The sequence below is a fragment of the Micromys minutus genome, assembly GCF_963924665.1.
Source record: "Micromys minutus genome assembly, chromosome: X".
NCBI lineage: Eukaryota > Metazoa > Chordata > Mammalia > Rodentia > Muridae > Micromys > Micromys minutus.
The window spans coordinates 81,698,810-81,711,280 of NC_137970.1; the positions used below are offsets into that span (position 1 = coordinate 81,698,810).

At 44.0% G+C, this 12,471-nt stretch overlaps 1 protein-coding gene and 1 pseudogene across 2 annotated transcripts; one reads left to right on the forward strand and one right to left on the reverse strand.

Annotated features, from left to right (window-relative positions):
- The first annotated feature begins 2,993 nt into the window (after positions 1 to 2,993).
- LOC308415925 (high mobility group protein HMG-I/HMG-Y-like) lies at positions 2,994 to 3,459 on the forward strand. The gene has a single exon (XM_080910944.1). The coding sequence runs from the start codon at positions 3,023 to 3,025 to the stop codon at positions 3,317 to 3,319; it is 297 nt and encodes a 98-aa protein (XP_080767070.1). The 5' UTR covers positions 2,994 to 3,022; the 3' UTR covers positions 3,320 to 3,459.
- Positions 3,460 to 10,104: 6,645 nt separating this feature from the next.
- Positions 10,105 to 10,886, reverse strand: LOC308415064 (14-3-3 protein zeta/delta-like; annotated as a pseudogene). Its single transcript has one exon. The product of its transcript is annotated as a 14-3-3 protein zeta/delta-like (transcript).
- Between the last annotated feature and the right edge of the window lie 1,585 nt (positions 10,887 to 12,471).

A 12,471-nucleotide genomic window follows, 5' to 3' on the forward strand; every position in this document is an offset into this window, starting at 1 on the left:
GGAAGTGGGAAAAGTAAAGGAAGTGGAAACAGGTGGCAAAAGAGATAAGGGAAGACAGAGGAAGGACTTTGCCCTCTGACCCTTTCCCTCTTTCTGACTTCCTGTTCTGGTCACATCCTCTAAGTCCCCCAAGCCCTGTTTGTATATCACTGTTCAGGGGCAGGGCCCAGCTCTTTCTTTCCATTGCATCCCCCTACCTGGGCTCAGGCTGCATCCTGCTGATGTACAGATTAGTCAGATGAACACTCAACTCCCACTCCTCTCAGCCTTGGCAGCTTGCATTCCCTTCAGAGTGACAAGGAGGGGTGCAAATACTTATTATCTACTTTACTTCGCATGGAAGCCAATCTTCCAGGATCTACACTGTTGCCCTCTGGCAGAGGTAGGAACTTGGAGAGGCCACATGAACTTGTCAGGTCCCATGGAAAAGCTTGGCAAGTAGTAATTTACAAACACCAGCCCTCATTTCTTCCAGTGAATTATTGATGTCATAGATTATACGAGGCTCCTTCTCTACATTGACCTCCACTGCCTTCCAGTGGGTTTCTGAGTTGTCTTTTTCCTCTGCTCCCATGACAGCCTGTGAATATATGTTTGAAGAATGCAAACTTGAACATTTGCCTACGCAAAATGAAAATCCAGAGGAAAATTGGATGGGGGGGGGGGATCTAGCTCTTTCCTCTGCCAGTCAGAAATGATTTGAGGCCTTTAATTGAACCCAAAAATCCTGAGTGCATTCTCTGTACAAAGACTAGTATCAAGGGGAGTGGTAAATTTTTTTTTTTCTCCTTGGGTACTTTGGGTGGTATTGTTCTTCAGGGGTCCCAGGGACTGAATAAAGTAGATGTGACAGAAATGAAAATGTGATTGGTACATAATGGAAATAACATATTATTGTCATCAGCACAACTGCACCTACTTACAAAGCTCTTATTATGCACCTTGTTAACGTGCAATGGTTTTACGTGCACGCACACAATCATCACAACTCTGATTGGACATATTAACTCTGTTTTAAAGACAAGCAAAAAACATAGACAAATGAAAGCATAGAGAGAGATCCAGGGACTTACCTAACTAAGGTCATGTGGCTATTTTCCAGACAGCCTTTACCCTGGGTTCACAGTCATACCGACATCCTAAACTGCTTCATGCTACACAAATTCTGCCTCTCATGTTTTCTGTTGTTATATATAGAACGCCATCCAAACTTAGTGGCTCAGAGCCATAACCAGTCTGCTGGTTTATGCTTCTGTGGGCTGAGAATCTCAACACAGTACCACCCAGGGTTTGTACCGGCTTTATATTTCCTAGATCCTCAGCTGGGATGGTTCCAAAGGCTGCACATAGTTGAGAAGGCTTAACCAGGGCAGAGGGAAGGAGCTCTTTTGGAGGCCTCTCTGGTCTCCTGTCAATAGTTCCTTGATCCTCTTTCATATTGTCTTACTACATTAAAATTCCTCACAGCAAGGTTCATTCAGCATAAACAGATTTCTCTGCATGGTAATCATAGACATAAGGAGGAAACTTTTAGACCTTATAAAACTCAGACCTAGGCGGAGAGAAAAGGGGTATGCCTTTAACTCCAGCACTGGGAAGGCTGAAGCAGGCAGATCTCTGTGACTTCAAGGACAGCTTGGTCTATTAAAAAAAGTTCCAGGACAGCCAGAGTTGTTCCATAGAAAAACCCTGACTTGAGAAAAACAAGCAAACAAACAAAACAAACAAACAAACAAAAACCTAGAAGTAGGTGTGGCGTTATATTTTACCATTCAAAGTAAAATGTAAGATTAGGCTGAATTCAAAAGAAAAGATATAGATTCGGTTATTTGGCGAATGGAGTTGCATGTGGGCAGATATACTGAAAGAAACAATTAATGGTGGTCATCTTCTGAGACTGTGAGACATATGTAACCTTCCCTCCCTTAATTAGCTTCTGTCCGCTGTTCTGGTTATCATTTTGCAAATATAGCTAATACTGAAACACACTCACAGGCTTGTATCCTGCCAAGTTTTTCAGGACCCAAATCAGTAGCTCAGTTAAGTTTCTTAGACCCTAGAAACTCTACAGGGCAGACTCCGAAGGGGCTCCTTAATCAATTTATTTCCAAGGTGTCCACTGAGACCCTTTCAGGGGAAACTAGCCCTCTTGGCCAGTCTCTTGGCTTTAGTCACTGATAACTACAGATATGTGTTACCAAAGAAGGATAGATAAAAATCAATTCCGGAAACTTGAATGGTAGGCCTTGTTCTACTTCCCTGAAGGCAAATGTGTGCAGGCATTTGGCTCTGAGTCCTTACATTACTTCAATGCCTAAAGACCCAAATAGCCATAATATAGAGACACTGTTTTTCTCCCCTCACTTGAAAGGATAGAGGACCTTGCATAATTAAAGAATTCCATTAAAAAATGTACACAAACAGCAGGCATGGTGCCACACACCTTTAATCTCAGCACTCAGGAGGCAGAGGCAGGCAGATGTGGGTGAATTAGAAATCAGCCTGGTCTACATAGAGAAGGTAAGGCCAGCCAAGACTATGGAGTGAGATTCTGTCGCAAAAGCATGCAAGCAAATAAGCAAACAAACAAATAAATAGTACACACAGGAAAATGATGTCTTAGTACAGGCATAGTAGTACATACTTGAAAATTAAGCATTTTGGAGGCTGAGGCATGGGGATCTATCCTGTGCTATGTAACACATTCCAGGCCAGCTTAGACCGACATAATGAGCCCCTATTTCAAAATGGAAAGGAAAGGAATGGGGGAAGGGAAGTGAAAGGGAGAGAAGGGAAGGGGAGGAAAAGGGAAGGGAAAAGAAGGGGAGGGAATGGAAGGGAAGGAGAGGGGAGGGAAGGGTAGGGGAGAGGAAGGGAGGGAAGGGAAAGAGAAAGGAGTGATAATAAGAAAACAAGGACAGCTCTTCTAATTGGGACTCCGAGTCGGTGCTATTTCTGGTGTTGGCGAGGCTCCAAGAAGGCCCAGACTCACTCTTAGCTGCCCCATACATAGAGAAGGAGAATGAGCGAGTCGGGCTCAAAGTCCAGCCAGACCCTGGCCTCCAAGCAGGAAAAGGATGGGACTGAGAAGCGAGGCCGGAGTAGGCCGCGCAAGCAGTCTTCGAAGGAGCCCAGTGAAGTGCCAACTCCGAAGAGACCTCGGGGGCGACCAAAGGGAAGCAAGAATAAGGGCGCCGCCACCACCAAGACACGGAAAGCCACTTCAACTCCGGGGAGGAGACCAAGGGGCAGACCCAAGAAACTGGAGAAAGAGGAAGAGGAGGGCATCTCCCAGGAGTCCTCGGAGGAGGAGCAGTGACCACTCACAGTGCCGCCTGCCCCTTAGCCACCAAGGAGCAGTTTTCTCCTGGGACTGGAACCCCTGCTCCCAGGTCCCTCCGGGCCCCCACTGCACACTTCCGCACCAGGCACCAGCTGCAGGCTCTGCCTCATCCACGGGAGCAGGATTTGGTTCAGTCCCTGTGCCCTCCTCCCCAACACACCTGCCCCCCTCCTGACAAGGCTAACTTTCCATTTAGCCGCAGCCCAGCCTGCTGCGCATCTCCCTCAGAGCCATTGCTCTTTGGGCGCTTTGTTTTGCGGGTCCCTCTGCCCAGCTATTCCTGGCTTCCCTGTAGAGTGTCCTGGGAGCATTCCCTGGACATAAGGGTCTCCGCCCCATCTCATTCTGACAAGCCCCAATGGCTGACCTGGCAGCAGCAGGAATGCTTAGATCCCAGCATGCCCCCCACCAAAGTGTCACCCGGTGGGTTTCTCAGTCCCTTCTGTCCCACCCTACCGAGATCCTGCACTAGGTTGGCTGAGCCCCTTGGACAACAGGAAGTAGAATGATGTTGGCTCCACCCACTTTGCTGCTCTCACCTGGGCGTTACCACCCATCTCCCACCTAAGGTAGACTCTTCCTCCAGCAGGGCACTAAGGGGCTAGCCTTGTCCCCTCCCTCCTTTTGCTCCTCCCTGTCCCCCAAGGTTCTGGTTCCATCTTTTCCTCTGTTCACAAACTACCTCTGGACAGTTGTGTTTTTTTTTGGGGGGGGGGGGTTGTTCAATGTTCATTCTTAGACACCCAACATTGCTGCTGCTACCAGCGCCAGATGTTTATCCTCCCGATTTTGCCTGTCTCCCCCCACACATAATACACTAGGGGAGGGGGGCTGGAGTGCAGCAGGCTGGTTACCAACTACCCCACACTAGGGAAGATGGGGCCCGCCCCATGGATGCTGCAGCAGAGTGAGGGGGGCCCACTGTGATGGGAAAAGTTTGTAGGACCACCTCCCCTTGGGGGAGGGGTGACCAGTATTTGTCCCAGCCTGGGGCTTCCCCTCTGGTTTCCTATTTGCAGTTACTTGAATAAAAAAAAATAGCCTTTTCTGGACAAAAAAAAAAGGAAAACAAGGACAGATAAACAGTACAGGATAAAGTAAAATTGACTTTCATTCAAGAATGAAAAGGACAGAAACGAAGAGGATAGTTAAGAAACGTATTATATACTTTCACTTCCTGCTGAAGAATTCTTATATGCATTCCTTTGTGGTGTGGCTTCCTGACAATTCCTTACTGAGCAAGCAGAACACTTTTTTCTACCCCATTGCTGCTGAACGTGGCCGTGTAACTTGTTGTGCTTGATGGAATGCCAGTGAATATGATGCTAGCAGATAAATGTTTGTATGATTTAGTACGGCCTCTTGTGCACCTGCCATCTGCCAAAAGAATAAGTCCCAGCTGGCTGCTGGTTCTTCACGGAGGAGATATATGGAGAGGATACAAATACTGACTCCAAGCCTTAAGAAAAGGCTATTCTAGCTAACCCGAGGCCATTAAGCAAGCAAAATAAATGTTTATTGTTAGCAATTGACATTTGGGGTTGTTTGGAAATAACATCACAGCAAGAGCTGACAGCGAGAATAGATCACAAAATAATCCAACCAAGAGAGGACGATAGTGTACTTAGACCAATGGGTGTGATTTTTATTTTAAATTCCACTTTTGGATATATTTTGATGATGACCTGCCAGGTGTGCTGATATTTAGAGATGGAATACGGGGAAGACAAAGACAGAGGAAACATTCAAGGACAACATGAGAGCGTCTGGCTTGAACAACTCAGGGCAAGTTGTCATGTCACGAAATGGGAAAGGGTGAAGACAGAGTAGACCTAGGAGAAGAAGAAAAGTGCCAGAAATTCATCTTGGGGGAACTAGGGGTACCAGGTGGGTTTCAGGGTGCATGCCTGGTATGTGCAGAGTCCTGGCTACCCCAGCATTGCAAGAAAAAAAAAAAGAAAGAAATGCAGTGTGAGCCATGTTAAGATTACACTATTTATTTCATGCCTTACAGGTCAGTGTTTCTCTGACCGTTCAGGACTATAGGCAGAATGAGTAACAATCTCACCATCTCTCTGTGTTCTTTAGAAAGGCTCCAAAGCCCTTGCCTTTAGCTCACCCAGCTCTGCACTTCCCCCATCTAATGGTGGTTTCAAGATTTTTACATTGAAAGGGTTTAAAGAAAACTATTTGTTTTGACGGAGCCTAGTAGACTTTTCCTGCAGCTACCATTTCATCCAAACGGTGTGGTAAAAAGAGCAATGTTTCCTAAAGGTATTTTGCTTACAAATTACATACAATTGAGAAAAATCTAAATTTTCTGCAATGCACAATATGAACCGTAGGGAGGTACTGCTCTCCAATCTCATAGCACACACTAGTAAAGAAGCTTCCCAACAGCCAAGGGCCACATGGTGTCATTAATAGGAGGATGTACATTGTTCCAGGAACTATTCTGCATGGTGCTGAGAATGCAGCAGTGTAGCAGATTGCATTACCAGCTAAATTTTTCATCACACAGCCCTAGGGGCACATTATACCACTTCACTTTCTTTAATTGAAGTCTGGCCATATGACTTAGCTGGTCACTGACATATGAGCAGAAGTGATGGTGTCACTTCCAAGCAGAGGCTTTCAGTGCCGTAGAGTCGTATTGCTGTGGTCTTCTTGCTACCACGAGAACGTCAATATCCCAGCTTTTTCTTCTCGCTGCAAACCTAGGTGCCAAAGTGAAGACAAACAGATCTGAGCCATAACCAGTGCATAGCCAATATGTCACCTACACAAGAAATAAACCTTTGTGTAAATTGTTTACCACACTGTTACTAACCAACCCTAAACTAACTTCTGCACTTTGCAAATGAAATAGATGTGTTCTCACTTGTCCTCATAGAACTTACATTTCAATAGAAGAAGACATGTACAAATATGGAAAATAGGAGAAAAGGAGAAGGGAAGAACAAAAGAATTATTAAAGAAAAAACCTTCTGTTGTTACTAGCGTGCTCGTGTGTGCATATGAGACCTACTTCACTATTTTACTGTGATGTAACTAGTGTAGAATTCAAGACGTAGTTCAGGCCCAGGCTTACCTCTGACTCAAGATTCCCTTTGCTTCAGTCTCCTAACACTGAAATTAACAGGCATGAACCTCATGCATAGATCTAATCCCAACACTTGGGAGGCAGAGGCAGGCAGATTTCTGTGAGTTCCAGGCCAGCCAGGGCTACATAGTGAGGCCCTGTCTCAAAGAAACAAACATATCCAACAAAACAAATGAGTTACCTACTTCATATAGGTGGTAAGATATGGTAGGATGCTTAACCCTTGACCCTTCTCCATCATCTCCCTTTTCTTCCTCTATTTTCTCCTACCACTGGGTCTCTATCTCTCATTTTTTTCCTTCCTCCTGATGATTCCTTCTCCAAAGTCTTTCCCTGGTTTCTTCTAGCCCTGTGCATTTGTGTACTTGGATGCTTGTGCAACATGTGTAAATACCAACATGAACTAGTACACACAGAGGTAGATTATCAAGGACATTGGACTTGAAAATCATAACCCTGGAAACCTTGTTTGATTGCGTCCATTATTCACGCCTCTCCCACTTTCTGTCTTGCTGATAGTATTTGGGAAGCAGCAGCTGTTCCCTCCCTTTCACGTTGATTGCTAAATAGCCTTGCAAAGGAATATTAAGCATCACAGCTAAACAGAGTTCTTCTTCAGGAAAGCGTCTGCTGTCAGCCACTCACATGTCTGCTGAGCACCCAGATCAGCTCCTTTGCTTGAGTTATTTCTGTGTTCCTGGATTTGATTGAATTCCAGACTTCTTTTAAACCTCCTGACATCTTAGCTGCCTCAGATGCTGATACCTCTCTTATTTCTCCTTCAGGCCATAGCCTTTGTCTTCCATGCCAACTTTCTGTGGTTTTATTCATGAATTTCATGTTTCATGTGGGTTTGTGGAAAGGGAATCTGTGAGCATGTGCGTACATGCGTCTGGAGAACAGAGATCAATATTGGATCTCTTTTACAATCACTTCCCTTCTTTCTTTCTTTCTTTCTTTCTTTCTTTTTTCTCAAGACACGTTTTCTCTGTGTAGGTTTGGCTGTCCTGGAACTCAGTCTGTAGACCAGGCTGGCCTTGAACTTGGAGATGTGTCTGCTTCTACCTCCTAAGTGCTGGAATTAAAGGTATGAGCCACCACCACCTTGCTCAACTTGCTTTTTGAGAAAAGCCTGGTTCAGTGAAGCTGGAGCTCAATAATTTAGCAACACTGCCTGGCCAGCAATCCTCAGGGAGCCCTTGTCTGTGCTTGCCCAGTGCTGGGATGGCAGGCACAGGCTGATGAGTTTAGTTTCCCCCATAAAAACTAGTGGTAGAACTCAGGGTTTCTTATTTTTCTGGCCCACAAGTATTTTACTGTCTGAACCACCCTCCCAACCTCCAGTTGGCTTTTAAGGACTTGGAAAATCCATGCTATTCACTGTGTTCCTGAAATGGCACAATTATCCATTCATCTTAGGGCTTATATGGCAATGATTTGTAATTTTTCTTTAAGAACATGGCTTTCATTAACTACCTGATCAGATCTTCGACCACTCTTCCTATGTCAATACACACACCCATGTTTATACATCTTCTGAAGATTCTTGAACTTACAAAACCCCATTCATAGTCTACATCTCAGAACACAGAACTCACCGTGAAAGCTCACTGCTAACAGTGCTAGTTTCTTGGGCAAGGTTCAAATATCATGCATCAGTGGCAAATATAAAGACTAGACCAAATATTTTCTTTTTAAACTCCCCTTCTCCCATTCCTGAAATTGGAATGTGCTTTCAAACCCTAAGATAAACTCAAGGCATGGTGAGAATTGAAGGGAATATTGTCCTCTAAACTTGAGTTCCTATTTATTTTCTACTGACCAGGGTTGGGAAGCTTCTGGTTTTTCTCTAGTGGGGAGATCAATGACAAGAGGAAAATCAGCGTAGATGGGAAACGGTATGCTTCCTGCTCTGGAAAATATCCTGGGACTGCCCTTGACTTTCACAAATAAACAGGCACATCTGGGATAAAAAGGTAGATCTCACACAATTACAGCCAAGAGACTGGACTGAAAGGAGAGAGTTGAACACTTATGAGTACCAGACCACCTATAAATGGGGTATAGTGGAGCACAGATATTGGTCACCTGATTGGTTGAGAATCAGAGGTGGTATTCAAAAAGCAGGGATGATGAAGGGATCCTAGCCCCATACCTTAGCTCTGTGACCTCAAGCAAGCTACTTTTCCAGCTTAAGACACTTGCCTGGATGTCAGAATCTGGAAGGCCAGTAGCCCCTCATCCTTAAATTTATCATTCATATGTTTCCTGAACCTGCCTGCTCAGTCAAGCAAGTGGAGTAGCTGTTTGGTTCAAAATGTTCTTTGTCTTAGAATGCCGTGTGAAGTAGTCAAGAGTCCAAGATTAGAGAACACTTTGCCTGAGTTCTGAGCTCCCAAATATGTACCTTAATCTCTTTGTCCTAGTAGATCTTCTGTTACAGATAACAATACTACAGAATGAAACAGTTCTAAAGAAGTTTATTTTGATGCAAGGATTTAATCCATGTCAAAGGTGATGATTGTGCTCATGACCTTCTTGCTGGAAGGCTCTGTTAGCATGTCAGGGTGCCACATAGTCAAAGACCTAAATGAACTTGTGGCTATAGCAAACTTACTCTTAAGAGAACCCAATAACAGATTAGTCACAGGAATTAATTAATCCATTTACATGAACAAAGTTCTAGTCTCTTTTTTCCATTCATAAAACTTTTATTCCATTTACATGAACTTTAATACATATGTTCTTAACAATTATGCTTGGATTGTTCATGAAAATTTCATAAGATATTAAAACAAAGCTAGCCATCATCTCGAGTTATTCCCCTGTTAACTATATTTACAGTACATGCATGTTAGACAGGTGTCAAAAGGAAAACAATCACAAAAGCAAAACAAAACAGAACAAAAAACTGTGTAAAGAAAGTTAAATACACGGGATTTTGTTTCCCGTTGTGCTCGATACACATGGAGCCGGGACACCAGGCAACTCGTTTCGCTGCATCTTCATTGTTAACATTTGTTCTTAGATCGCCTAAAACATTTAAATACAAATAAAATGTGTAGCAGAAATAATGAAAGCAAAGAGCAGGTAACTTTACAAATAATGAAATGTGAACTTTACAAATAATGAAATTGGGTCACAACTTGGTCTGGAGAGAATTCTGGAGCTGTGGTCAATGGTGTGCACGCAGACACACGATCCTAGTGTGCATCCACAGGATGTTTGTGTCCCAGTGGTCATGGGTGTGCACACAGACACACGATCCTAGTGTGCATCCGTAGGATGTTTGTGTCCCAGCCTCACAAGTGCTCCAAGCCTTACAGTACCCACACAGACTGCACTTGGGACTGGAACCCATTATCCCCTTTATTTCCCGCCAGCACATGCCAATATGTAAGCAGTTCTCTTTGTTTAGACATGAAAGCAGTTTTAACACTGGCCCTTCTGAAGCCACAATGTACCAAAAGTACTATGCCAAACGTGTAAGTCGTGTAAAAATTCCACATCCGGTACTGGCCACCTCAAGATGAAAACAAGTAACTCCCTAAAATCAACTGGCTCTACTCTCCTAATATTAAAACATAAAAACCACATGGGGAATATAGAAATTCAAATAGAAGGAACATAAGCCTGTCATAAATCAGAAACAAAAAATCTATCTGTGGGACAGCATGGATGACAAATGGTCTGTGTAAATTTTAGAATGAGGCAGACAAAGGATGGAATGCGGGTTAATTTCCCCTCCTTCTCCTGCTTCTGCTTCGTCTCCTTGGGTATCCGATGTCCACAATGCCAGGTTTTCTCTCAGTAACTGCATTGTTAGCGTGCTGTCTTTGTACCACTCTTCACTTAATGTATCAAGTTCAGCAGAGGCTTCATCGAAAGCTGGTTTTTTTTGTATGAGACCAGGCTTTCTCTGGAGAGTTCAGGATCTCGTAGTAGAACACAGAGAACTTGAGGGCCAGACCCAGTCTGACAGGGTGTGTCAGCTGCATCTCCTTTTTGCTGCTTTCAAATGCTTCTCGGTTCGCTTGCTGCGACTGGTCCACCAGCAGCAGCCTCAGCCAGGTAACGGTAGTAGTCACCCTTCATTTTCCAATAGAAGATTGCTTTCAGGTTTCGAAGCATTGGGGATCAAGAACTTTTCCAAAACAGACAAAACCTCATTGCAGATGTCCCTCAGCTCAGTCTCGGTCGTCTCTCTGCACTCTCAGCCATCTGCTGCTTTTTCTCAGCACCTTCCGTCTTCTGCTCAATACTTGAGACGACCCTCCAAGATGACCTACGGGCTCCTACAACGTTTTTGTAAGCAACGGAGAGAAGGTTCCTCTCCTTATTAGACAGCTCGGCTCCTTGCTCAGTGACAGACTTCATGTCATCGTACCGCTCTGCCTGCTCGGCCACCTTGGCCTTCTGCACTAGCTCATTTTGATCCATAACTGGATATTCTGTGTCCGGAGTGGGCGGCGGCACACCGACCCGGCTCGGCATTCTCTGGGCGGCGGCTGTGGCGGCGAGACTGAGAGACTGTCCCTGATCTGGCTGCTCACAGGCTACAGCCGCTCCGCAGACACCAAGTTCTAGTCTCTTAAAGGTTCAGCCTCTTCATCTTTCCCAGTGGGAACTCAATTTCAACATGGGATTTTAGGAAGAGAAACAATATTCCAGTCTTCTTCCGTCATCTGTGAAATGGAAATGGGTGTTTCATTAGGTTGTTGTGAGATGAAACAGTAAACGTCATGTGCTTAACATGATCGTTAGTCTCCCCAAATGATTTCTGTTACACATAAAATTAGTCACTCCCAGTGTTCAGGCCTATGTTAAGTGACTGACTTCCAATAATAGCTGAAAAGGCTGAATTAGACTATGATGTTAGGTGGGTTACTAAACATCTCACTCCAAGAAGGGGTGGATTTAGAATGGAACAAAATAGTGAGATCAGTCTATTGGCCTCAAACTCAAGGATCCATCTGTACCTGATGCCTGAGAGCTGGGACTAAAGGTGTGTGCCGCCATCACCTGTACTTCAGTTCTTTATGAAGTACCCAGCCTTTTACTGCAGCTACAGAACATGCACTAAGACACAAAGCTTTGTTTCACTTTCCCTTTCGTTCCATGAAATCCTCCAGGATCCTCCAAAATAATCCCCTCAATACATTTTCCTGCCTAAATCGTCATTCCTGTTACTTACAGCTGAAAGGTGCAAACATTCTGGAATGACTGGATTCCTATGACACAGCTTCCAAACATGCCAGCAAATCCATTAAGATATCTTCAGACACCCTTATTTCATTCTCAAATTGTCAATGTTTGTGAGAATAACTCTTTCTCCGTAGCACCTGTAGACTAATATCTTGCAGAACATATGATGGCCTGATTTTTGTCAGATAAATCCAAATTTAAACCCTTATTCTAGCATCCTTAAAATTACAGAGTTTTGCTTTTCAGATCACACATACTCATCTGAAGGATAGAAAATGTACTTACTATCTACTTTACACCGTAATGTGTGTTTGATCATTTGAAGTATCCCTGAAACTTTGGAAGAGAACATAAGAAAACCACTTGAAATCAATTTTAAAATCATAGTAAGTTCTATTTAAAGAAAATACCTTCTTGTACATGTATGATATTATGCTATTTCTACATAGAATGTACTACTGTTTTTCTCATGTACAAAAAAAAATCTTAGGCTTCAAGGATCATCTCCACAGTTACCTTCTAGGTCAATTTTCTCTTACTACCTGGGTATGGGTGGTACACATCTTTAATCCCAGCACTCTGGAATTCAGAATGACCGTATCCCCTCACTGTGCACTTCTAAACACCCACATGGATCAGTGGTACATCACAATTCCAAATGGTTGTTCCAGCTCCAGCCACTGGGTCAGCATTTCACCCGGTAGGAAGGGTAGTAAGTAATATCTTTCTTTGTTCTTTTGTGAGGCAGAAGCAGGGAAGGAGCTTTGTGAGTTTGAGATTAATGTGGTCTACACAGCAAGTTCTAGGTCACGCAGAGCTA